This window comes from Tachyglossus aculeatus, unplaced genomic scaffold (assembly GCF_015852505.1).
Source record: "Tachyglossus aculeatus isolate mTacAcu1 unplaced genomic scaffold, mTacAcu1.pri scaffold_88_arrow_ctg1, whole genome shotgun sequence".
Classification (NCBI taxonomy): Eukaryota; Metazoa; Chordata; class Mammalia; order Monotremata; family Tachyglossidae; genus Tachyglossus; species Tachyglossus aculeatus.
Genome location: NW_024045096.1, coordinates 1,589,773 through 1,591,465, shown reverse-complemented (window position 1 = coordinate 1,591,465; position 1,693 = coordinate 1,589,773). Strand labels below are relative to the sequence as shown.

General features: G+C 53.0%; 1 protein-coding gene across 1 annotated transcript; it reads right to left on the bottom strand.

Moving 5' to 3' along the window:
* Positions 1-481: 481 nt before the first annotated feature.
* LOC119924227 (olfactory receptor 6C74-like) lies at positions 482-1,483 on the bottom strand. Its single transcript, XM_038743187.1, has one exon. It carries the CDS (start codon positions 1,481-1,483, stop codon positions 482-484), a length of 1,002 nt encoding a protein of 333 aa, XP_038599115.1.
* Positions 1,484-1,693: the final 210 nt, after the last annotated feature.

Here is a 1,693-nt window from a genome sequence, read left to right as displayed (position 1 = left end):
ACGACCTCTGACTCCTAAACCCGGGCTCTTTCTCCTAAGCCACATATGAATAAAAGCTGAGTATAGGTGTGAGGGGGGGGGGGGATCGAGAGTACGGAAATGGGGTTAGGGAGTGAGAGAGGAGAGTGAGAAAATGGAAGTAAAAAGGTGGTGAGCCTTTGACTTCCCCTCCCCGTAATGACCAGTGACGTCACTCCTCCAGCTGTAGGGCCTCATTTAGCGCGGATACGGACGGAGATGTGTCAAAAGCCCATTACACATGGGGAACTTCTATTGGCCTCGGCACAGACCCGCTTACCAAACCTAGGAATGTTTCTTTCATTCAGAATGAAAAGGCTTTGTATCCCCACTGAGTGGATGAGGGCAAAGGGCTGAGGTAGCAGGGGGACCTGACCAGGGGTAGGATTTCCAGAAGGGCGGGTGTGGGGGTAGACAGAGGGATGGATAACCAGTGCAGATGAAGAATTAGGGTAATGTCCAGCTACTGAGTCTCTGTGGTCGAGACTTTGCATCTCCTGCACATTTTCCGGCTGGATTTTGTCACCAAGGGCCCTCGCCTCCTTGAGGAAAATCCAACGCTGTGCACCAGGTCCCTGGTGGCCTGCTTGACCTGTTGGTTCCGCAGGCTGTAGATGAAAGGGTTCAACATGGGGGCCACGGAAGTGTTCAGCACCGCCACCCCCTTGGTCAGGTTCACCCTGTCCTTGGCAGACCGATTTATGTACATAAAGATGCAGCTCCCAGATGTGACGGAGACCACGACCATGTGGGAGTAGCAGGTGGAAAATGCTTTTCTTCTCTGCTGAGCGGAGGGCAGTCTCAGGATGGCACGGAGGCTGGCCGTGTAGGACGTGACCACTAACGCCAAAGTGATTAGTACTGTCCCCATGGCCAAGACGAGAGCCAGCAGTTCCAGCAAGCAGGTGTACGAACAGGAGAGCAAGAGTATAGGGGAGACATCACAGAAGAAATGGTCAATTTCTACCGAGCCATAGAAGTCCAGTTGGAGGCCAAGGATTACCGGAGACAAGATGAACACGAACCCGGCCAGCAAGGAGCAGAGCACCAGCAGAGTGCAGACTCTCTGGCTCATGATGGTCATGTAGTGTAGCGGCCGGCAGATGGCGACGTAGCGGTCGTTGGACATGGCGGCCAGGAGGAAGAATTCTGTCGCCCCCAGGAGTATGAAGAAGAATAACTGTGTTACACAACAGTTGTAGGAAATAGTCCTGTCCCTGGTGGCGATAGTGGCCAGGAATCTGGGAATGCAGGAGGAAGTGAAGCAGATCTCCAGCAAGGAGAAACTGCTCAGGAAGAAGTACATGGGTGTGTGGAGGCGGGAGTCCAGCAAGGTGAGGGTGACGATGGTCAGATTGCCGGTGACACTCATCGCATATGTGACAGACAAGTAGAGGATAATCACCACCTGTAAGTGCGGGTTGTCCGTAAGGCCCAGGAGGATGAACTCAGTGTGATTTCTCATTGCTGATCTCTGATTCCTCTTGGGATAACACCAGAGGACTGTCAGTCCAACTGACTTGAGGGGGATAGATGACAGTGTCTTCTCTCTCTCCAGACTAGATGGGCAGGGGCAGCTCCTGATATGCCTATAATCCTCTACTCCGGGCAGAGTGCTTGAGACCACGGGCATGGCAGTGTCAGGATCAGTCCTTTAGATAACTTCATGGGTTGA